The sequence below is a fragment of the Fukomys damarensis genome, unplaced genomic scaffold (assembly GCF_012274545.1).
Source record: "Fukomys damarensis isolate Sample0158 unplaced genomic scaffold, DMR_v1.0_HiC HiC_scaffold_19, whole genome shotgun sequence".
In the NCBI taxonomy this organism is placed as follows: domain Eukaryota; kingdom Metazoa; phylum Chordata; class Mammalia; order Rodentia; family Bathyergidae; genus Fukomys; species Fukomys damarensis.
Genome location: NW_022900931.1, coordinates 59456101 through 59476823, shown reverse-complemented (window position 1 = coordinate 59476823; position 20723 = coordinate 59456101). Strand labels below are relative to the sequence as shown.

Sequence of the window (20723 nt, the reverse complement as noted above, 5' to 3'; positions counted from 1 at the left end):
TTTTTGGTTTTTTGGTTTTTTGAGACAGGGTCTCACTATGTAGTGAGACTGACCTGGAACTCACTATGTAGCTCAGGCTGGTCTTGAACTCACGGAGATCCTCCTGCCTCAGCCTTCCAAGTGCTGGGGTTACAGGCATGCGCCACCACGCCCAGCTGGATGATTTTATGTTAATTCCCTAATCTTACCTCAGCATTTTCTCCCCAGAATAAAACAGCCCTGGGTCTTGTTTTAGATAGCTTCTTCCTCTCTGTGACACCTGGTCAGTTCCATGGCCAGTCCTCCTGGCTTTTCAAATGTTCCATCCAACCACCTCCTTCACTCTTCCCCAATCTCTGTCACCTGGGCGGGCCCTGATTTGACTTTCGTTCTGGGTTTGGGGCTTCCACTCTTTTGCCCTCCAATTTACCCCTCTTCATACTTTCTGATACTCAGATCTGACCCTGTCCTCCCTTGCTCTAACCCCTGCTTTGGCTCCCCAGTGCCCTTAGTGCAAAAGCCAAACTCTTTAGTTTGTATTCAGAACCTTTTACTATCTGGGTCATCTACCCATTACATCTACCGCATGGCAACCACAGGCTGGGAGGACGTTTCACACACACACACGGGCACTTCCCCTTAACGTGAAAAGTCTGCCTTTCCTTACTTTTGTCTGTAGGTCTGTCCCCTTTCCCATACTGTACGTCCAAGGTCCACCATCAGAATCCCTCTCAGCCCTCCCTTGCCCTGCGTGCCTCTCCAGGGTTCCGTCATGGGGTGGGGGAGGGGCCCCACCTGGCACCCAACCCCCCATTCTAGCTGGCGCTCAGGTCTCCAACAACAGAACCAGAGCCACTCAGTGCCACTAGAACTCATTCGGAGTGGCCTGCGGCCCCTCGTCCCAAGCCAGAAGGGCTTTGGGGGAGGGGTGCAGCCCCTGGCAGACTCACCGAGTGGCCAAGGGGGCTGAGCGGTACCAGGGACTTGGGGGCCAACCTCACAGGGAGAGGCGAGAGCGTGGTTCTCTTTTCCCCGCTGGGGGACCCTCGGGCCGGCCGCAGAGTGGGAGGCCTCGGCGACAGAGCCTGTGGTTGGGGGACGGAGCAGGACAGCCTCTGGTGGCAGGGGCACCATGGCCACCATCCAATCAGAGACAGACTGTTACGATATCATTGAGGTGCTGGGCAAGGGCACCTTTGGGGAGGTGGCCAAGGGCTGGCGGCGAAGCACCGGCGAGATGGTGGCCATCAAGATCCTAAAGAACGACGTGTACCGCGGCCGCATCATCAAGAACGAGCTGAAGCTGCTTCGCTGCATGCGGGGCCTGGACCCCGAGGAAGCCCACGTCGTCCGCTTCCTCGAGTTCTTCCACGATGCCCTCAAGTTCTACCTGGTCTTCGAGCTGCTGGAGCAAAACCTGTTCGAGTTCCAGAAGGAGAACAACTTCGCGCCCCTCCCCGCCCGCCACATCCGGACAGTCACCCTGCAGGTACTCAGGGCCCTGGCGCGGCTCAAGGAGCTGGCGATCATCCACGCGGATCTCAAGCCGGAGAACATCATGCTGGTGGACCAGACCCGCTGCCCCTTCAGGGTCAAGGTGAGGGCGCTGCCCCGCCCCGGTGCTTGTGCCACCTCCTGGCCCTGGGGTCTTCCTCCCCTCCCCGTGCCAGGCTCCCCATCTCCACTGCAGACCGAGGACCCCCCGTGCCCCTCCAGGCCCTAAGGGTTCCCTGTCCACTTCCGTTCCCAGCTCAGCTCTTGGGCCCAACCCTGTCCTTCTGGGGCTGGCGATCTATAAGGGTCACGAAGGAGTCACGAAGGAGTGAGAGGTGACCCAGGAAAACGGGAAGGAGAGAAGATAAAAGCTGGAGGAGAAGGCTGTGGGCTGTGGAACGGGGTGGGAGCGGTGATGAGCGCAGTTTTAGACGTGGTGATCTGGGAGGCCTCCCTGAGAAGCTGATGTTGGAAGAGAGTCCCAAGGAGGTGCGGGGAGCTGCGTGGACGTACAGAGAAAAAGCATAGAGGGGATGGCCAGTGCGCACTGGGTGTGGAGGCGCACATCTGTGATCCCAGCACTCGGGAGGCAGAGGCAGGAGGATTGCCCTGAGTTTGAGGCCAGGCTGGGCTACACAGTGAATTCAAGGCCAGCCTAAACTGTAAAAAAAAGAAAAAAAAAGGAGGTGATGGGGTGGGGTTGTGCAGGACCTCGAGAGGCCCATCAGGGACTTTGGTTTTATTCTGTGGGAGATGGAGCCGCAGATGGATGCTCAGTGGAGGAATGACATGGTCGGGCTGCTTCCTGTGGGAGGGAAACCTTACAGGGGGTGGGCAGGACAGGGGACACAGCAGGGACAGTGTGGGCATGGGAGGAGCCGTGGGTGGGCTCTGGGTAGACTGGAGCTAGAGACAGCGGGTCAATTGGTGGTCCGATACTAAGCGGGAGAGAGGCAGGAGGACCCGAGGGGTTCAGGAGCGGTGTTGGTCTGAACAGCTGCCAAGTGTGACTGCAGTATTACTTGTCACCGTCACCTCATCCATCAACATTCACCAGAGGCCTCTCTGCACCAGGCCCTGTCCTGTGCTGGGCACACCAGGGTACCTCTGCTCCCCACCCACCTCCATGACCCTCTACCATCCTAGCCCTGACCCCTCTGTCCGTTTATGGCTTCGTCACTCTCTGGTGATGGCTCTGAGCCTGGAGCGTTCTGAGAGCAGGCCTGGGCCCGGGCACCTCCCCGTCTAAAGTTGGAGGCAGCACTCAGCGAATGTATGGGAGACACAGACAGGAGAGGACAAATCATTCTGCCCAGAGACCCAGGGAACGAGGGACTTCCATACACGCAGCCGGGGATGCCCAGCACCCAGCCAGTGTTGGCACACTGATCCTGCTTGTAGACGAACAGGCATTGGCACAGCTCCCAGAGTCACTCAACCTCTCAGGGTCCTGGCCCAGCAGGCTGGGCTCAGAATCGAGATTAATAACCATAGCTTGATACTGGCTTCTGCCAACAGAAGGTGAGGAGCCGGATGTGGTGGTATACACCAAGCGGTGCCAGCATTTGGAGAGGGTAAGGCAAGCTGGAGCCCTGGGCAACTTAGAAACTTAATGAGATCCCCAAAATTTAAAAACGCTTGGAGATATAACTCAGTGCAAAGGCCCTGGGTTAAATCCCCATTACCAACCCACCAACCAACCAAGGTTGAATGAAAAACAAAGAAACTCAGACAAGGGAAACCAAGACCTTTACCAAGAGAAAGCAAGTCTGGCCAGGAATGGTGGTACATGCCTGTAATACTAGTACTTGGGAGGCTGAGGCAGGAGGATCGTCACGAATTTGAGGCCAGCCTGGACTATATATAGTGAACTTAAGACCAGCCTGGACTATGCAGTGAGACTCTATCTCAACAAACTAAAAAAAAATAAAAAATAAAAAAGGTTGGTCTTGGAGGTTCAGCAAGAAAATGCAGACAGCTTCCCTCAGAGGTATGGAGAAAAACAATGGTTTTTACATTCACACTGCTGGTTCAAGGGCCATACAGGGCACAAACAGTGCCTGGTGATGAAGACAGAAGTGGGTAGCACAGAAATGAAAACAAAGGAGGCACTCAGGCATGAGGCTCAAGCTAGGAAGAGGCAGTTGCAGAGACAAGCAAGAGTGTGGAAGAATGATAGAAACATAAGCCCATCCATCCAAGCATCCATCTCTTCATCTGTCCTCCACTCATCCATGCGTCCATCTATCTGTCCATCCCTCCATCACCCATCCTTCCCGAGCCCCCTGCATTCCAGGCAGTTTTTGTTTTGTTCTGTTTTGTGACAGGGTCTCACTATGTAGTTCAGATTGGCTTTGAACTCATGGTGTAGTCCATGCTGGCCTCAAACTCACAGCAATCCTCCTGCCTCAGCTTCCCAAGTTCTGGGATTACAAGTGTGCACCACCACACCCAGCTACAGGCATTGTTCTAGATCTGCAGAGACACAGCATTGAACAGATCAAACAAAATCCCTGCCCTACTAGGACTGGCATCCTTAGGTGCAGAGAAAAATGATGATAAAAAGTAAAATACATAATGTGTAAAATATAGTGTTACGAGCAATAGTCAAAGTTAGAGCTAGGAGCGGGAAAGGTGGGCGCTGCTGTTTTTGACAAGACAGCCAGGAAGTCCTCACTGGGGTGACATCTGAGTGAAGACCAAAAAGAAAAGATGGAGGGAGGCACATGGAAGCCGGAGAGAGAGCGGTGCAGGCAGAGGGAGCAGCCCTGAGCAGGGGAGGTGTGGTGTGTGAGGAACTGTGAGGAGGCCCATGTGACGAGAGGAGTGTGAGTATGGGAGAAAGTCGGGGGAAGGCAGAGCGAGCAGATTGGGGTCTGTTGGAATGTGGAGTCCAGCTCGATGTGGTGGTTGCAACTAATCCCGGCACTTTGAGAGGCTGAGGCAGAAGGATGGCAAGTTTGAGTTCGGCCTGAGGAGTCTGGGAAGACTGTTTCAAAATAACAAAAGAAGGGCAGGAGGTTTAGCTTAGTGTGAAGCCCTGGATTCAGTCCCTGCTCCTGAGAAAAGGAAAAAAAGAGGCCGGAGCCAAAGCTGATTTGCTGTTAAGCAAGTGTCTTGGAGAGAGAGAGAGAAAGGTCTCAACCCTCAGAGCCACAGGAAAGACCTAGGGCAGAGAATCAGAGACACAGGGAGTCAGACACTACCCAGGGGCGATGGCTGGAAGACAGAGACAGGGACACACATGGGAGAACAGGAGACGAAGGCTCACAGGCAGAGCCAAAGGACAGATACAGCACACCAGGTGAGAGGTGCCCGGAGGCCCAGGTCAGCTGTCCCCCACCCCACACTGCTCATCTGCCCTTGTCCCCACCCCCTGCTTTCCACAGGTGATCGACTTCGGCTCAGCCAGCATTTTCAGTGAGGTGCGCTACGTGAAGGAGCCCTATATCCAGTCCCGCTTCTACCGGGCCCCCGAGATTCTGCTGGGGCTGCCCTTCTGCGAGAAGGTGGATGTGTGGTCCCTGGGCTGCGTCATGGCCGAGCTGCACCTGGGTTGGCCCCTCTACCCGGGCAATAATGAGTACGACCAGGTGCGCTACATCTGTGAGACCCAGGGCCTGCCCAAGCCCCACCTGCTGCACGCCGCCCGCAAGGCCCATCACTTCTTCAAGCGCAACCCCCACCCTGATGCCGCCAACCCCTGGCAGCTCAAGTCCTTGACTGACTACCTGGCGGAGACCAAGGTAGGAGGGTGGGCAGGGTGAGGGCAGTCAGTAAGGGGGCTGCTACATTAGACCTTAGGGAGGACAGAAGCTTGGGGTCAGCTGTGAGGGTTTTCACAGCCAGAAAATTCTGGGTGAGACCGAAGGTATGGCTGGGAATCTGAGGATCAGCTTTGGGACTGCTGCGGTAAGATACATCTTGGTGACTCTGCAGGGAGGAATGGAAGTCTGGGGCTCAGAGGTCAAGGGCTGCTGTAGCCGGAGGGATTGGGTTATAGCACAAGCATGCCGGTGGGATTCGGGCAGCTTCTCAGCCGGCTTCAGATCTGTCCTTAACAACCTGTACAGCAGAGGAGATTTGAGTCAGAATGCGGAGGACACCGGTGTGGGGCTGGATGTGAGTCATGACAGAAAGGGGGATGTGAGTGAGAACCCTAGGTGTGACTAGAAGTTTAAGGCAGGCCCCCTGCTCCCTCTGGGATTATAGTCATCAACCCTGTGCAGAAGGAGAACCTGGGTTAGACAGCAGTGGGGACCAGAAGTTTGGGGCCATTATGGAAACTTTCACAGCAGGAAGGGTCGGGTGACACCAATGGGGGAATGGAGTTTATGGCGGGTTCTCTGATAGCTCCATGGCTGGAGTGATCAAACTTGTGTAATAAGAAAGGCCTGGGTCCAACCACGGGGTGGGGTGTGTGTGCAGGAGGGCTGGGATCAGGTGTGGAGGCTGCGACAGCAAGAAGGGTCTGGATTTGACTCCAGGGAAGACTGAAGGTTTTAGGGCGCCCCCATGCTAGCCTCTGGTAGGGGCTGGACCCACAACTAGAGGCCTAGGGTGAGGCGTGGGGCTTGGTTCAGAGAAGGCTCTGGGTTAGGTGACAGGAGGACCAAACGGTGCAGCTGGGCACCTTTCCCACAGCAGCAGAAAAGCTCTGGACTAGACAGGTCTAGCGCGAGGGATCAGGTGCAGCCTGCTAACAGCAAGACAGCTCCAGGTCAGATCACAAGCAGAGCTGCAAGTGGGGCCCAGCGCCAGAGTGTGTGGGGCCCGGGGCCTGGACTGTCACCACCTGGCAGTGCCACCTATGTCCCTCTAGGTGCGCCCACTGGAGCGCCGAAAGTACATGCTCAAGTCCTTGGACCAGATTGAGACGGTGAACTGCGGTGGGGCTGCGGGGTGGCTGAGCTTCCTGGACCGCGAGGCGCTGGCCGAGCTTGCCGATCTCAAGAGCATGGTGGAGCTGATCAAGCGCATGCTGACCTGGGAGTCGCATGAGCGCATCAGCCCCAGTGCAGCCCTGCACCACCCCTTCGTGACCATGCAGCAGCTGCGCAGCACCCACGAGGGCACGCACTACTACCAGCTGTCGCTGCAGGGCTGCCGCCAGTCACTGCAGATTGAGGGCAGGCCACCTCTGTCTGCCGCTGCCTCCGCTGAGGACAAGCCGCCCTACTACCGTTTGGCCGAGGAAGAGGAAGAGGAAGAGGAAGAAGAGGAGGCAATGTCCGCTGTGGGCAGAGGTGGCTTGGCAAATGGCGGGCCCTTCTTCCAGGATGAAAAGGCACCAGGCATGCAAAGGGCTATCGACCAGCTGGACGATCTGAGCCTGCAGGAGGCCGGGTGTGGGCTGTGGGGTGAAGCCCAGGCCGACAGGGTCTCCGACACGCTGACCACACTCAAGGCGGCCACCGCCAGCTGCCAGGTCCCCAGCTCGGGCCCAGAACCCATCCTAGCCTTCTACAGTAGCCGCCTGGCAGGCCGCCACAAGACCCGCAGGCTGCCCTCGGGCTCCAAGTCCAACTCCAACTTCAGCAACCTCATCCGGCTGAGTCAGGCCTCGCCAGAGGACGACGGACCCCTCCGGGGCAGCGGCTGTGACGGAGAGTGCCAGGGGGCCCCTGCTGAGCCACCTGCCATCCCACAGCAGGAGGGCGACGGGCCCTGCATCCAGGACACAGCGATGGACGAGGAGGTAAACTGGGGGTTGGGCGTGGGTAGGTCAGGGCCTCCCCTGGAGCTCGCTTCAGCATGGGGGCACAGATCACCAGGCCTTGCCTCCCACACACCTGCATGTCTGCAGCTGCTGTGGGGTCCAGAACACATGAGCCCATATTCAGGAAAGCGGGTTTGGTGAACGCTAATCGGCCCTCATAAGGTGATCCGGTGGGGCACATGCAACCCTCAGGACGGCACAAGCCACTGCAACCTGCTTCACCTGAGCCCTGGGGGGAGGTCTCGTGCATGCTCCCGTTTCAGGAGGGTGTGGGACAGAAGACCAGCACGCACCTTCTTGCTGATGCCCTCTTCTCCCCACAGAGGTCAGGCCCCGAGCTCTTCAACCCCAATTACTGTCCTGGAGAATGGCTAAGTGAGGCCGACTGGACCCTGGAGGGCATCAGAGGCCTGCGGGCTCAGGGAGTCCCACCCCGCCACCTCCACCCGCATGCTCCACCCCGGGGCACCAGCTTTCTACAGCATGTCGGTGGGCATCAGTGACGGCGATCACACCCTACCCATGACTGGGAGCTGCACTGCTGGGGCTGGCATCTCCTTGTCCTGAACCATTCCTCAGAGCCGTCCCCCAAAGCCACACATTATTCTTACAGAAAGACAGTTATCCAGAATGCCCCCTGCCCCCAGGGCACGCCCACACCTACCCCCAGGAAACCAGAGGCCCCAGAAGTCTGGCCCGTGGCCCTCCTGGCCAGGCTCAGCAGAAACAGGGCTGCAATCCGCTGACCCAAGCTTGCCCTGGTCCTGCTACCTCCACCTATTTCAATAAAAAAACTGTTCAGCAGTCCTGCCTCTTGCCTGTCTTCACTGCCTGAGGCCTGGATTGTCCCAAGGGATGGGCACCAGGCTGGCACCCAGGGCCTGGCTCTGCCATGCTGTACCCAGCTGACCACTGGCTCAGGCTAGGGGCTGGGCTGTGTGGCACTGAGAGGGAGAGGCTGTGCTTGGTACACCAACCCACCCCTTAAATGTGCTAAGTGCTTGATACCTTGCAAATCCAGCCCCAGATCATTTGAGTTTGCCAAATGCTGAGGTCTCACTGATCACCAGACCTTCCTAAATGTTTCAGGCTTGACGTGCACTTGCCTGTGCCTGGGACATGCTAAGTGCAAATCCAGCCGGCAGGCATAAATGCATGTTAGGCGCACACTCCAAGGTTCAGGCATGCTGGTCCACCCTTGGGATATGGCCATGGTCCAGTCCATGCTGTAACCTGGAGCATGCTTAGTGTGTGGCACATGCTACCCCATGCTGGCTACACACGTGCTCAGCCGGAGCCAGCCCACACGGTTGCACACGGCATGCTGAGCACACACCAAACTGCACTGGTCACATGCCGAGGGCTCAGCACACTAAGCTACCCCACCAGAGGCCCATGCCAGCTGTCACCTATCCGCCCCCCCATACCACTCAGTCAGGCACAGGCTATACAGACAATTATTTACTTCTTATTATAATTTTGGGCCCTCTTTGCCCTGGAAAGGGGGGTGGGCCAAGGGTCCAGGCCCAGCATGCACCCCCACTTTTTCAGGGGCTGATCCCTCCCCCAGCTCTGCTAGGTCCCGGGGCCATAGCGTCAGGCCAGTGCGGTGGAGGTAGAGGTGGGAGCGCAGGGGAGAGCCTGTAGAGCCACAATGGGGCGGACAGAAGCGGGGGCATGGGGACAGGGACCGGGACCCTATCTGGGTCCACGGGGGCCTCACAGGCCTTGGCCTGTCCACTGGACTGGGCCTCAGAGCAGCCGACAGGCGTTGCCCACACTGTCAGCAGAGGCGTCAAGGTCGTGGCTATAGGGAGAGTCCCAGTCCCGCAGGAAAACCGCCTCTAGCTGGCTGCGCAGCCCACCACGCCCGTTCTGCGCCACCAGCAGCGAGGCGCCCGCGGTCTCCGTGAAGTAGTTGCCAGACCAGTTGGAGGTCCCTAGGAGGAGGGGATGGAGAAGAACAGCCACCACGAGGGGTTGGCCAGGCTCTGGTGCCAGGGCCTTCCCTCCTTCTGTCCCCTGGGTCACTTACCGATGTAGGCGGCACGTTCGGTCACCATGTACTTGTTGTGGTTGACACGGGCGTATGGGATCCGGGCCTGAGCCTCATCTGCTGGGACCACAAAGAGTTTCTGCCAAAGACAGGGGGTGGCAAGGAGTGCAAGATGCAGCTGGGCGAACAACCAGCTGGCAGGGCCAGGGGCTCCTAGTGAACACTGACAGCAGGGAAGACCCTGTCAAGCCTATTGCAGATTTGCTCCCTAGAATGGCTCCTGTTCATCCCCGAAGTCTCATCTTAGATGCCCCTTTCCAGAATGTCATCCTTGACCCCTCAGGCTAGGTCAGGTCCTTCTTTCATGCCCTGCTATCCCATCCCCAACCTCTGCCTGCACCTCCCTGTTCTGGCCACTCTTCCCGATCGTGGCAGGGCTCGCTGTGGATCGCGTCGGCTGACACGTGAGCTCCACTTGGGCTGTGTCCCCAGCACTGCTTACCACCTGGATGTCCATGTGGGTGTGGTTGTCGCGCAGGGCTGCCAGGGAGAGCAGGAAGGGGCGCATGGACGGCTCGGAGTGTCCCCAGCAGCTGATCAGCAGGCGCACCTTGACACCCCGCTCGTAGGCCGCCTGGCGCAGCCCGTCGTCGATGGAGGGCCAGAACCTGGGGGTGAGGCGAGCGGCTGTGCGGCAGGAGCGCAGCTGTGTCTCCAGGCTTGGCCCTCAGGTTTGGGGAGCCAAGCCTGGCCCGAGTTAACTTCTCAGAGCCCCCAAATCTCAGAAGCACCACACTGCTGGCTCCCAGCCTCTCCTTCTCCCTGCTTAGGCCCCTCATCTCCTCCTGTTCCTGGTTCCCTCTCGTGCCCTGCAAAACCCAGTCCTCTTTTTATTTTTGTGGCCTTGGGGATTAAACCCAGGGCCTTCCTGCTGAGTCATATCCCTAGCCATTTATTTTTGATTTCGAGACAGGTCTTATTCAGGTGCCCATGCTGGACTCCAGCTTGCGAAGCTCCTGCTTGAGCCTCCCAATGTGCTGGGATGACAGGCAGATGCCACCGCACAGTCTCCCCAATTCATCTGCTGACCCCACACTGCCTCGGACCACAGATCCGACCCTGCATGCCCAGTCCCCTTCCCCTAACCCTTCACACCGTTTCTATCCTGTGACTTCTTACCTTCTCCAACCCCGCATCCTCCACCCTCTACTTTAGGTTTCTAGCTTCCCATACCTGTCCCCAAGCCCCAATATTCTCAGCCTTGTCTTCATTACCTGCAGCCTCTCCCATCTCCCCAACAATGCCTGCTTCTCTACCTCAAACACCCAGACCCTGCCACCTCCTTCTCCCCATGGCTTCCCCTGTGCCTCTCACCCTTGCTTTGGCCTCCCTGCCTGCTCTCAGAGCCCCATCATTCCCTCTACAGGCAGGGGCTCCCCGTCCTGAGCCCGATGTGTGCCTTGAAGTACCTGTGCGGGTGGGAGAACTCCATAGTGGGCAGGTAGTTCATGACTGCGATATAGATGAAGCTCCGGGCGTTGTCCACCACATTGAGCAGAGCCTTCAGGTCTGGGGTGCGACCACTGGGACAGAGTGGTGGGGGTGCACTCTGGAGGGGAGGGAGCAGTCACGACGAGTCCCCAGCCAGGGGCATCGTCAGTGGACCCTGCGTACCACAGCTCACCAGAGCCAGCTCCAGTGGAATGCACTGAGCCCTTAGCCTCCGTGATGGGGCGGGAGATGGGGAGGGTTAATTACCACGCCCACTTCTCAGGGGATGATACAGGTTCAGAGAGGGTAAGCGACCGGCCTAAGGCCACACTGCTGATAAACGGAGCCAGGAATTGAACCCATCTGATTCCAAAATTTATGCTGAGTGGTTACTGATCCAGCAGCAAGAATGTCACTTGGAAACTTCTTAGAAATGCAAACCCTTATGGCTCACTGTGCAAAGCATTCTAGAGAAAAATATTGGGGTGGAGCCTAGGACTGTTTTTTTGTTTGTTTGTTTGTTTGTTTGTTTGTTTTGAGACAGGGTCTCACTATGTAGTTGAGACTGACCTGGAACTCACTATGTAGCTCAGGCTGGTCTCGAACTCGCAGCAATCCTCCTGCCTCAGCCTCCCGAGTGCTGGGATTACAGGCATGAACCACCATACCCGGCCTCTTTTTTTTGTTTGTTTCTTTTTTGAGACAGGGTCTCACTATGTAGTTGAGACAAAGAAGTAAGTTTTTTTTGTTTTGTTTTGTTTGTTTTGTGTTTTTGTACCAGGAATCAAACTTGGGTCCTTGCGCTTGCAAGGCAGGCGGCCAAACCACTAAACTAAATCCCCTGCCCTAGGACTATTAATGTATATGTATGTATGTATTTATTTGTTTTGTTTTTTTGGTACTGGGGATTGAACTCGGGTCCTTGTGCTTGCAAGGCAGGTGGCAGGTGGTAGAATCACTGAGCTAAATCCCTGGCCCTATTTGGGTTTTTTTTTGAGAAAGGGTTTTGCTATGCAATTCAGGCTGACCTTGGACTCAGTGGCAATCCTCCTGCCTCAGCCTCCCCAGTGCTGAGGTTACAGGTGTGCCCCACCACACCCGGCATTTTATTTTGTTATTTTGCAGTTTTAGAGACTGAACAGAAGGCCTTTGCCCTGAACTATATCCTCAGCTCCTTTTTATTTTGAGGCGGGTTCTCCCTAAATCGCTCAGTTGGCAGGCAGGCTGAAACTTGCTATCCTCCTGCTTCAGCCTCCCAGGGTTGGGATTACCTGGCCTGACTGAGAGGCAGATCTTGAGCAATCTAGACAAGAGCTGCCGCTTGGCTACTGAGCTCTTGAAATGTAACTGATGCAACTGAGGAACGGAATAATTCACCATGTAATTTTCATTACTTTATTTAAAATTTTTTCTTTTTTGAGACAGTCTTGCTATGTAGTTCAGGCTGGCCTTGAACTCACTACCCAACCCTGTCTGGCCTGGAATTTGAAGCAATCCTCCTGCCTCAGTGCCCACACCCTGCCCACCCTAAGCTGGGATTCCAGGTGTGTGCCACAATGCCCAGCTAATTTTATTAATTTACATGGAAAGAAATGCCTGTGGTCAACACCTAGGGTTTGGGGTACATGAACTCTGCTGCTGGAAATCTTAGCCTATCTATTTTTAGATGGAAATGAGGCCTAGGGAGGGTGAGACACAGTCTAGGCTCCTGATTCACCAGGCAGGGCTGGGGGCTCTGACACATTTTCCCTGGTGTAGCAGGCCCACTGCCCCACACTCACCGCCAGGTAAGCCAGAGCAGGGGTCCCATTGAGGCAGATCTCCATAGGTGTCTCTTGATTGAAGCGGGTGTCATAAGGCCGGGGCCAGGTTGACGGGATGGAGCTGCCTGCCTGGCCCAGGTACCAGTAGGCCTCGAAGATCTTGGTGAGGTCTCGAGCCAGGCAGCTGCAGTTGTACATGACCACACCCAGCTCCTTGACCTGCAGGAGGGCAGTGCTGAGTCCGGTGCCCACAGATGACGGGGACACCCCAAGCCCAGTCTTTATCCCTTGGTCTACTCCCCTCTGTCCCTTAAGTCTTTCCTCCATTCCTACTCTGAAGAGCTAGAGTCCTAGAGCTTTCAACTGCAGCTCATAGGTATGAACCCAGGCCCTCACACACGCCAGGTGAGCGCCCTACCTCTGAGCTACATCCCCAGTCCTGTTAGTATTTTATTTGAAAACAGAGTCTTATTAAAATGGTCTAGTCTGGTTTTGAACTCTTCAATTCTCCTGCCTCAGGCTCCTGAGTAGTTGAGACGACAGGTGTGGGCCACTGTGGTGGCTCCTGCTCATTCTTAGATCTACGCCAAAATGTTCCTCCTCCAGGAAGCCTCCCCAGACGGCCTGAACCATGTCAGGCGTTCCGGGCTCTCACCGTACCCTGGGATTTCCTTCTCTCTGCTGACAAACCCGTGTCCCTACTGGGCAGGAGGTCAGGCCGCATGGATGTCTCAATCACAGCTGGATTCTCAGCATCTCCCTGCATAAGCAGTAATTCTAGGGATTTGGGGAAGTAGTTGTTGAAATGAACTAGTGAGTTAATGTCCTGTCGTTTCTTAAAATCACATCAATGCCTCAGCCTCAGCTGTCCCCTCTTCCCTCTCTTGCGCTGACTCCTGCCAATCCTTTAGTATCAGATCAGTTGTCATCTCCTCTGGGAAATCTTTCCTGACACCCCAGGTTGGGTCAGATGACTCCTCTGGGCTTACAAAGCCCACAGTTTCCCCATCCTATCCCTGAGGCCCCCTGGGCTGTCAGTGCCTGGCAATAGGTCAGGCTCCATGGGCCACCCTGTTTTCATGAAGTTCATCCATTACCACCACTTTCCTAGCATCACCCAGGACAGTACTGGGTGTAGGACGGGCATTCATGGAATGAAGAATGGAGGCCACATCAGTGGGTGGGGCCTTGAATGCCCTACACAGGGTTGGCAGTCCTCTGAGGGATGCCCAAGCTTCCATGACCAGGAGGAGGGTGATGGAGGGCCAGACTGGGGGATGGCTAGGATGGCTTGGTAGGGAGTGGGAAGAGAACCACTGCAGAGATGGACAGAGAGTGGAGGGATTGCAGGGAGAAGCTGGAACCTGTGGGCCACGAAGCGGCCGGGAAGGGAAGTGGGGAAGGGTGCGGGCAGACCTGAGTCAGGGAGCGCCAGTCCATGTTGGCACTGCCCAGGTAGAAATGGGTCTGGTCCACCACCCAGAACTTGGTGTGCAGGACGCCGTGGGTCAGCTTCTGCATGTCCACCATGCGGACCTGGGCACCTGCAGCCAAGAGGGGTGGTGGTCAGGGGCCAGCTTGGGCAGCCCTAGGTGCACTGCCCTCACTGCCCCCAGCTCACCGCTCTGCAGCAGGGCCTGCAGGTCCGCCTGCGGCTGGGGCCCATTGGGTTTGCTCACAGCGATGCGCACCTTCACGCCTCGAGGTGCCAAGGTCTGCAGCTGGCGGAGAACGTCCTCACCCTGCAGGCAGAGAGCTTCTGAGGGGTGGGCCAGCTATTTCAAGACCTGGCTTGATAACTATAGGAGCCACCAAGTTCCTGGTACCCACTGTGTACCAGGCCCCTTGATGTCTGAACTCAGTGAATTCTCACCACTACAGGGAGAATTCCCTTAGTGCAGATGAGGAAACCGAGCTGCAGAACTCAGTGGTGAATGAGGATTTGAACCCAGAACATGTGCCATCTGCTTCTACTTCTGGGCTGTGATCCACTTCAGTAGAAGACTGAGGTCTTTACACACACACACACACACACACACACACACACACACACACACTGGGGATAAAACCCAGGATCTTGCATCTGCTAGACAAGTGCTCTACCACTGGGCTATATCCCTAGCCCCTTTGTTTTTGATTTGAGATGGGATCTTGCTAAGTTGCCCACACTGGCCTTGAACTTGTGATTTACCTGCCTCAGTCTCCTTGGTGCACCATTATACCTGACTTGTTTTTTTGACAGTTTTGGCCTTGAACTCACTGCGTAACCCAGGCTGGCCTTGAACTTGTAGCAACCTTTATGCCTCAGCCTCCTGAATGCTGAGATTATAGGTATGTGCCATCAAACCTGGCTTGGGTGGTTTTTAATTTAATTTTTTTTTTTTTAGGAGTGCTTCAGGAGCTCTGTAATTTTGGTAAACTTTAAGTTAACTTCTCATAAACATAGGCAGCAGAAAACAGAAAGATCAAGGTCATCATGTTTGTTTAGTTTTTGTTTTGTTTTTCTGAGACATGACCTTGCTAATTAGTTCAGGCTGGCCTTGAACTTATAGTGATCCTCCTGCCTCAGCCTTCCAAGTCCTCGGATTACAGGTGTGTGCCGGGTTTAAAGAAGTTATCATATTTTTCAATAGTAGGAGTTATTCACCTGAACCATTCCTTCTTAAACTATGGAGAAGCCACGTGTAGTGGCACATACCTATAATCCTAGCACTCTGATGCTGGGTCAGGAGGCCAGCCTGGGTTACATAGTGATTGCAAGGCCAATCTAAATTACATCACAAGACTCTGTCTCAAAACACAAAACAAACTATGGAGATTTTATGTTTTTAAAGTTTGTCTGCAAACCATAGCCAGGATGTATTAACAACAAATGCTTATAATGGAGTGCTTGTATACCAGTCACTGTCCATTTGCATGGACCAGTCTGTTTTCTCCTGAGAGAGCCCTGCTGGGCAGGCAGTGTATGCTGTCCCCCTCTTACAGAGCAGGAAACTGAGAAGCGACCTGCCAAAGGTCACAATGCTGGTAGCACCTGAGGTTGGACTGCTACTTACTCCTCTCTTCGATGTCTTCGTGCGACAGGGTCAGGGCAGCTTGTGGGCAAGCGACATCTGCCAGCCTAATACCTTGTAACCAAACCCACACCCTGACATTCTGAGGCCTCCAGATGATCGTGACAAATGCACCCAGTCCAGAGGGCCACATGAAGACAGCTGCTTCCAGACACCTGTGTCTAGCAGGCCATGTGAGACCTGTCTCCAGGGTTGCAGAAGAAAATCCTTCATCTTCCTCCCTACTGGGCTCTACCCTCCCCCCCTGACACCCCTGTTGCCAGCCAGAGCCCAAGCTGGCAGGTACCTGCTGGGCAGAGGGCTCCTGCATGTGAGTGTCATTGTTGGTGAGGGTCCAGTAGAAGGAGGCGATGTCCAGGCTGCTGTGAGCACCGGCAAGCAGGCCCAGCCAGGCCTGGCTCGTGGAGGGGTTGCTCATGGTAGCATTTGGGAAGTCCAGGCCTTCAGGAATGCTCTCCACCAGCACTGCCCTGGGGGTGGGGACAGTGTCAGCCACAGAGATGACCCAGAGATGACCAGCTGGGACGGAAGCAGTCTCACCTGTGTGCCCAGGGATGGAAAGCTGAGCCTATCTGTGTGTGTGCCTGTTCTCATGATTCTGTGTTTGTGGGTGCCCACTGTCTGTCTAGAAGTGTGGAAGGGACATTATGTACGCAGACGCCTGTGTGCCAATCCATAGATGTGATGGGAGACGCTGTGCGTGTCTATTTGTTCACAGACCTGCAGAGAAGATGACGCTGTGGCTGCCATAGAAACTGTGGAGGGGGAAGGGGGGTGGGCATACACTTGGGCGTCAGCAACCCCCCTGTTTCCTTGCTGCACCGGTGCAGTACAGCCCTGCTCCTTGTGTGTGCTTAAGTGTCCTTGGCCTGCAGCCTTCCCCCGCCACCCAGCTCCCCTCCACCCCAACTTACTCGCAGGGATCATAGCAGGGGGCTGGGCGCTGGTTGGGCCCAAAGAGATGCAAGTCCCCGTATTCCCATAGAAACAGCTGAGTCATCAGGGCACCGAAGCCCACCACTGCCAGGATGAGGACCAACAGGACCCAGCGGGCTTTCTGTGGGGAGAAGGGGGTGGTCAGCCGAGGGGGCAGCCCCACCGATCCTCACGCCGACCAAGGGACTGTGGGTGCATACCTTCTCCGCAGCCTTCCATGCCTCAATTTCATTCATGGGCAGCTCACTGGCAGGCTCCTCAGCAGGCACTTTCAACTGGGAGGTGGGGACAGGGAAGATGGGGGTTAACAGGGCAGTCCGGCGGGTCACCCACCTCCACAGTATCCAGACCCTCCCCACTCGCATCCCGCCACCTACCTCCTGATACATCAGTTTAGGCTTCATCTTGCCAAGTAGCTGGGGTAGACGCAGAGTCCAGGTGGGAAGGTAGGTGTGTCAGGGTCTCGGAACTAGGGGAGCAAAAGCAGGCACTTGTGGGGTGTCTGGGCTTTTGAGGGATATCACAGAAGGCAGATTAGTTTATGGGATCCACTGAGTCTCATGCCCAAGATCACGGGGGCACTTGGCACAGTGCCTGCCACCCAAAAGGAGGAAGCTGGTCGCTAGTCAGCAGGAATTTCGAAATCCCTCGAGATCCAATGCCTCTGCTCCCTTCGCCTCACGCCAGCATCCAGTCTCCCTTTAGCGGCCACCCTGCCCCCACGAGCACCCACGCCGCTCCCCACGAGCACCCTCCTTTATTCATCCCGAGCTCCAGTCCAGACATTCCCCAAAGGCAGGCCTGGATGGGGTCAGAGGAGCTTCGAATCTTTGTGCCCCATTTTTCTCAGCCCAGGTACTACTCAGGGAGCGTTTTCCAGGTGGCTCCTTTGCCCTCGACCTCAGGTAACCATTAGACCACAGCAGCTCAGGTGCAGAGCCCAGGACTATCCGGGCCTCCTCACCACCCCTCAATCCGCTTCCCCCCACCTCCTCTACCCTCCTCCCAGAAGGACCTCAGCCTTACAAACCAGGTGGCTGCTGCTACCTCCGGCGGGGCCCCAGCTTCTGCCCCGACAGGCTGAACAGGAGTGGGAGGGGAGGTGGGCGGGGCCTTGCGGGGCTCCGCCCATTGCAGCTGGGCATCTGCGCATGTGCGCGTTGGCCCTAGTTCAGCGCTCACCGCAGCGAGAAGGGGGGCTGGGTCCCCAGACACTGTCCACCAGCCTGTCTGGGGCCGGGGGCAGTTTACGGGATGACCGGGGCATGGCCTTTGTAAAATGCACCCCAGGCCGCATGATAAAAAGGAACCCGCACATCTTTTCTGGTCTACAAACCTTGTGAATTTTTTATACCGTGAGCATGCATTACCTAGTCAAAGAATATAAAGATATATAAATATAAATATAATAATAATATATAATATATAGAGAATATAAAGATATAAAGGATATTTATATAAATATAAAGACTATAATAAATAGAGAAATATCAAGATATATAAATAAAATTAATAACCAAAACGCTTATACAATAAAAGGGGGGATCAAAGTTAACCAGTTGAGAGACAAAGCAACAAAATCAGCAGGAGACCCAGCACTTGACAGAGAATGGGAAGAGAAGGATGGGGAGAGAAGGTGTGTTTTCTACTGGAGTTTGTCCAGATTACATTATTTGATTTTTGAAAAGCCAACTGATATTTTGATAGGGATTAAGACAACTTTGTTTTGAGATCCAGCTTTCTTCTGCGGGTCTGAGATTTAGCCCAGTGGTTCCTCCACCTGCCTCGCAAGCACAAGTTCCCCAGTTGATCCCCAGTACCAGAGAGAGAGAGAGAGAGAGAGAGATCTCCAGCCTTCTGGATCCCTCTCTTATTTGCCAAACAGGATTTAAAGCCATAGTTGGAGAAAACCCCCACCCCTTCAACATTCTCCCCTCAACCCTCACCCCCAAACACACAGGAAGTCCTCAGGTACCTCTCAATAAAGTACCGTTAGTGAGAGAAGCTACAGAATTCAGAAGTGTTCCCTTTCAAGGGAGTGGGGTTGGGGCAGGGGGTCCTGGTTGTTTGTCACTGTAAGCTTTTTTTTGAGACAGGGTCTTGCTTTGTAGTTCAGGTTGGCCTGGAGCTCATGGTAATGGTCCTGCCTCAGCCTCCCAAATGCTGGGGTCATAGGTATACACCACCACACCTGGCTGTTCTTTTTCTTTTTCTTATTATTTATTTATTTTTGGTATGGGGGATTGAACTCAGGCCCTTGTGCTTGTAAGGTAGGCGGCAGAACCACTGAGCTAAAACGCCGGCCCTTATTTTCTTTTTGAAACTGTGAAATACAGGCTTCTTACAGGGAAGTATAGAAACCATCTCAGCACAGATTAAGAAATAACTATGCAAGAAAGGGCAACCGCCCGGGTTTATCTAAGGCTGAGGAGATAGGGAGACAAAGAAGATAATGCTTGGTTGGGGGGCAGAGGAATGTTAGCGGGGAGGGGAATGGGCAGGAAACCTTTGACTTAGCGTTTTTTGCTATATATTGGAGATTAAACCCAAGCCTTTGGCACGGAGTGAGCTGCATCCTCCAACTCTCTTTCTTTTTAATTTTGAGACATTAAAAATTTTAATTGTAAGTTTAAAAAAAAATTCTGAGTTGCTAAATTACCCAGGCTGAGCTTGAACTTGTGCTCCTCCTGCCTCAGCCTTCCTGAGTGCCTCCCAGATGTGGAAAAATAAACACACATCACCTGCCAGGTGGATGCCACACACCTGTAAGTCCCAGCTTTTGGGAGGTAGAGACTGGAGGATTGGCAGGAATTCAAGACTACTTAGGGCTACATAGGGAGTTAAAGGCCAGCCTGGACTGCACAGCAAGACCCTGTCTCAAAAATAGCGGGGGGTGTCTGGGGAAATCACATTATGATTTCACTTGGTTGGTTGCTTTTGAGATGGGGTCTCGCTGTGCTGCCCAGGCTGGTCTCAAATTCTTGGGTTCAAGCAGCCTTCCCATTTCCCTCACAAAGGCTAGGACTGCAATTGCATACGAGTGCACCTGGCTTTCCAGAACATTTGATGTAAGGGACTCGACCGTCTGAGAGTTGTGCTATCCTTGGGGGCCAATATCCCCTAGATACTGAGGGGCCGTAAAAGGGAAAACACTCCCTGGAGAATGTGGGATGTGGGATGGTTTGCAGTGTTAAATAAGGAGATCAGGAGAGGTTTATTGAGAAGGGGACACCTAAGGAAAAACTTCAGGGGTGAAAGCAAGCCACAGGGGCCCGGACTCCTGGGGGCAGGGCACAGCCAGTACAAAGGCCCTGAGGCTTGAGTCGCCTAGTGTGGATAGGAAGAGGGAGGGCAGTGTAAGTAATGGTGGGGTGGGGGCAAGGAACTCCTGCAGATTCTTAACAGAGCAGGCACGTGATCTTGAGTGTTGTGAGTTTAATGGTGGCCTCAAAAAAAAAGTCTGGCATGGCCAAAACCCCTGGAACTTGTGTATGTAACCTTATTTGAAAAAATCAGAAGTGATTACATTTAGGATCTTGAGATGAGGTCATCCTGGATTATCCGTATGGGCTCAACCCCAGTGACAAGTGTCCTCATGAGGCTGCAGGGAAGACACACAGAAGGCCACGTGACCAGTGAGGTGGCAGAGGGGCAAGGAATGGTATTGCCTTCGTGCCTCCGGCTGGAGCACAGCTCTCCCGAAGACACCCTGGGTGAAGACCTTCAGCCTCCAAGGCTGTGACACAATTCACTTCCGCTGGTTTAGGCTGCCCAGTTTGCATCACCTCTGAAAAACAACACATGGGGTCACAGCTTCTCAGGCTGTGTGGGGAGCAGACTGGGAAGCCCAGGTTTGTGCTGGAGGTGGAGTGGATGAGATTTCTGGATGGAGAACAAGAAAGGTGCCCAGGACAACTCGAAGGGTTTGGGCCTGGGTGAAAGCAAAGATGAGGTGCACTAGTTGGTGTGAGCAGACGGAGGGAGGAGCAAGTTTGGGGGAAAAGACCTTCAGTTTAGGTAGCTTTTTGGTTTTGTTTCTGGTGGTACTTTAGGTTAAACCCAGGGCCTTCACACTGAGCTACATTCCCCAGTCCTTTTTCACTTTTTATTTTGAGACAAGACATTACCACGTTATGGGCTCAAACTCAGGATCTTCCAGCGTCAGCCTCCCATAATGTTGGGTTTGTAGAATGTGCCACCATGCCTCAATTACGAGTTTAGTTTTACTTTTTTTTTTTTTTTTTTTTTTTTTTTTTTTTTTTTTTTTTTTT

The 20723-nt window shown here is 54.5% G+C and overlaps 2 protein-coding genes across 6 annotated transcripts in view; one reads left to right on the top strand and one right to left on the bottom strand.

Moving 5' to 3' along the window:
- Window positions 1-114: 114 nt before the first annotated feature.
- On the top strand, window positions 115-7977 carry Hipk4 (homeodomain interacting protein kinase 4). Its single transcript, XM_010614489.3, has 4 exons — window positions 115-1576; window positions 4863-5219; window positions 6296-7171; window positions 7516-7977. The coding sequence occupies exons 1-4, from the start codon at window positions 1112-1114 to the stop codon at window positions 7693-7695; spliced, it is 1878 nt and encodes a 625-aa protein (XP_010612791.1). The 5' UTR covers window positions 115-1111; the 3' UTR covers window positions 7696-7977.
- Window positions 7978-8640: 663 nt separating this feature from the next.
- Pld3 (phospholipase D family member 3) overlaps window positions 8641-20723 on the bottom strand; it is a 19505-nt gene continuing 7422 nt past the window's right edge. For 2 of the 5 annotated variants that reach the window (XM_010614484.3, XM_010614487.1), the window contains exons 2-12: window positions 16830-16921; window positions 16653-16727; window positions 16431-16573; window positions 15803-15986; window positions 14064-14184; window positions 13859-13986; window positions 12461-12661; window positions 10658-10797; window positions 9691-9856; window positions 9228-9327; window positions 8641-9132 (exon numbers count right to left, since the gene is read on the bottom strand). In XM_010614484.3, the coding sequence (XP_010612786.1) occupies window positions 8945-9132; window positions 9228-9327; window positions 9691-9856; window positions 10658-10797; window positions 12461-12661; window positions 13859-13986; window positions 14064-14184; window positions 15803-15986; window positions 16431-16573; window positions 16653-16727; window positions 16830-16856 (1473 nt within the window). In that variant the 5' untranslated portion in view covers window positions 16857-16921 and the 3' untranslated portion in view covers window positions 8641-8944. Of the gene's footprint in view, window positions 9133-9227; window positions 9328-9690; window positions 9857-10657; window positions 10798-12460; window positions 12662-13858; window positions 13987-14063; window positions 14185-15802; window positions 15987-16430; window positions 16574-16652; window positions 16728-16829; window positions 16922-17478; window positions 17581-19978; window positions 20059-20723 lie in introns of those variants that run through there. The other 3 variants (XM_010614488.3, XM_019206122.2, XM_010614486.2) reach the window with 3 other exon arrangements.

What these genes read in the sequence shown, in the direction of transcription:
- Hipk4 (XM_010614489.3), top strand. Translation starts at nt 1,112, where the DNA reads ATGGCCACCATCCAATCAGAGACAGACTGTTACGATATCATTGAGGTG. An exon ending in GCTGCCCCTTCAGGGTCAAG is followed by an intron (nt 1,577 to 4,862) that starts GTGAGGGCGCTG and finishes TGCTTTCCACAG; the next exon opens with GTGATCGACTTCGGCTCAGC. An exon ending in ACACAGCGATGGACGAGGAG is followed by an intron (nt 7,172 to 7,515) that starts GTAAACTGGGGG and finishes TTCTCCCCACAG; the next exon opens with AGGTCAGGCCCCGAGCTCTT.